The sequence below is a fragment of the Xenopus laevis genome, chromosome 8S, assembly GCF_017654675.1.
Source record: "Xenopus laevis strain J_2021 chromosome 8S, Xenopus_laevis_v10.1, whole genome shotgun sequence".
Classification (NCBI taxonomy): Eukaryota; Metazoa; Chordata; class Amphibia; order Anura; family Pipidae; genus Xenopus; species Xenopus laevis.
In genome coordinates, this window is record NC_054386.1 from 76,763,685 (window position 1) to 76,766,373 (window position 2,689).

The window sequence follows — 2,689 nt, forward strand, 5'->3', positions numbered from 1 at the left end:
GCTCTTACGGAAAAAATATGAATAAATACATTTCTCAATTATGAGGAGGATGCAGATACGGACTAGGCTAGAAGGCCTCATCTGTTTGAAATGTACCTTTATCAGCAACAGTACCTTTAAATCAAAAGCAGGACGTGTTTCCTGAGCCAGTTATTGCCTCTAATTCGGTTTTGAGCAAAATCTATACAGTAATAATACAGATAGAAAAGACATTTGGCCTTTTTATTTGGTTTACATAAATGAACACTTGGAAATTGGAAAAGTTGCTACCTTATTAGCCAGGATAGTACCTTTTGGCAACAAATTGAATTGTTTAGATCTAAAAAATAATCGTGTTACCGTCTGTTGAGTGTTGCTCGTTCTTGCAGAACTGCTGCACCTCGAATCTGTACAATATTTCTTATGTATTTTACAGGATATTTCACATTCTACTATCAGAACCAGATAAATCAATTCATTAACAGCCCTACAAACAGAGATTAAAAAAAAAAAATAGGTGACGTTGGATCAAGCCAAATTGAAAAATGTAATTTGACCACACCCCTTTTTTTTGAATATCTCACAATTGTAAGAAAGCGTTAACCCGTTCCAGTGGTCTGGAAAAAAGTCAATGTACCAAAACTTATCTGAACAGACAGAGTACTATCATAGATAAACGCCATATTCGGTCTCTTCTTCTTTACCCAATACAGAAAGCAATTGTAACGACGCAATACTGGAGATTTTACTAAAAGAAGCATATTTTTGTTTTTTATGCTGCCTGCACAGCCAGTTTCCCAAGAAAGATACAATTATAAATAAAAATAGCTTCTATACACATATCCCATAAAAAAAGCATACATGTTACATATGAATGTGTGACCCTGGGATTAATTTTATGGAAATGCGAAAAAAAAAAAAAATGCTAAGGCTGAGCTACCTGCAAAACTTTATGTACACGTCTGTTTGCCACAAAAAGGACAGATATTAAATCCTTTGATCCCTCATGACAGTCACTGAGAGTGAAGGGTAGATCCAAATCTTGTGGCGATATAGTAAAAATGATGCACCTTTCTCCAGTACCAAAGTCAAGTCACTTGATGTTATAAAAGAAAAGGTGCCTTTCATACTGAAATAAATTGTCTCTTGCTAGTGTTTAACAATATTTTCCATTATCTCCATTGCCTCACCAAGAATAAAATGCTTGGGATAAGGACTGATAGTGAAACACTGTTGGAAGAGGCTGCAGAAGGCGTTTTCTGTTCAAATTGAATGATTCTGGTCTTCGGCTCAACCTTATCTGTTTCGCTGGAATCGGGCTCACCGCCACTGCCACTTCCTTCTCCGCTGCTTTCATCAACTGCAAAGCACAAGCACGATAATTGTTAGTCCACTGTTATATATTCTTATATAATATATATATATATATATATATATATATATATATATTATATATATATATATATATATATTATATATAATATATATATATATATATATATATATATATATATATTATATTTTATAATATATATAATCACATAGCCATGTGGTGGAACATAAAAATGTCAAGAAACTGGCTGCAATGCTACAAATACCTATTAATCAATTAATGAAAAACAACAGCCAGAATTCTTACCTATGTCAATGAAGTTCACATCATTCCCATTATAAGCATTCTTCATTTTATTTGTCATGATGCGCAGTGTCATGATCTGCTGACGGATGACTATATCTGGTTTTGTGATGTCAACTTGTACATCAGGGTTGTTTGCCTGGCTGGCCAAACCGTTGCCAATCACTGCATACAAATACCTGCAAGACAAGGAACAAACAGCATAAGGCACAAGACAGCATAATATCATTGCCATACATGTAGCCATGGTGCAGTAACACATAGCAACCAACAGGTGACGAGGACATGCTGGCTGCTCATGATAACTAGACCTGTAGCAAACTCTGCACCTTTTATTACAGAACTCCCTTAGAGCAAAAACGGTTTGTTTTGTACAAGAGACTATGGCCATACAACAAAACCATCACTAAAATACTTCTGTGCAGTTGGTCAGGTTTCCAAGCCAGGGGGGTAGTTACAACGTATATTTAATGATAATGAAAATCTTGCAGTAAGTAAAACAAAACCAGAGGGAAAGAACAAGAGAAATATTGGTAGCTGGTACATTAAACTATAGAAGTAATCCCTTGTATTAAATCTTTAGCACACTGTACTACTGAACTACTTGTAAGAAATGGAAATGTGGTTATTTCTGGAATGTAAAGAGGGATACAATGGTAGATCAGGACTCTACTTTGCAGAAACCCTCTCTACCTTCTACTTGTACAAATCCCAGTATCATCCAGCAGTTTGTAGGGGCTGCTAGCTTGATTCAGAATGGCAAACACATAGTGCTACCTAGGTGTCCAAGAAACAAGTTTTCTCACCATTTATATACTTGAACATTTCAAGAAAATGCTAATTCAGTATCGGTGAAAAAAGAAAAGACACAAACCTGCTTTTTTCACTACCATTCCAACAATCATCCTCACTGTCTCCTGAGGTCCGGTTATTCTTGCAGATGTTGCCTGGCAAGGACGACCAGAACTTTTTGGCGGTTTTCAGTTTTTCTTTAACATCTGCCACCTGAAGTAGAACATGAAAAAAGTCACCTTGTTACTTCATGTGTATTATATACATTAACAGTTATTCATT

The 2,689-nt window shown here is 35.6% G+C and overlaps 1 protein-coding gene across 1 annotated transcript in view; it reads right to left on the bottom strand.

The window, feature by feature from the left end:
* Positions 1-208: 208 nt before the first annotated feature.
* gpc4.S (glypican 4 S homeolog) overlaps positions 209-2,689 on the bottom strand; it is a 66,825-nt gene continuing 64,344 nt past the window's right edge. Inside the window, exons 7-9 of the mRNA XM_018233118.2 lie at positions 2,490-2,620; positions 1,619-1,794; positions 209-1,339 (exon numbers count right to left, since the gene is read on the bottom strand). Of these exons, the coding sequence (XP_018088607.1) occupies positions 1,152-1,339; positions 1,619-1,794; positions 2,490-2,620 (495 nt within the window). The 3' untranslated portion in view covers positions 209-1,151. The remainder of the gene's footprint in view (positions 1,340-1,618; positions 1,795-2,489; positions 2,621-2,689) is intronic.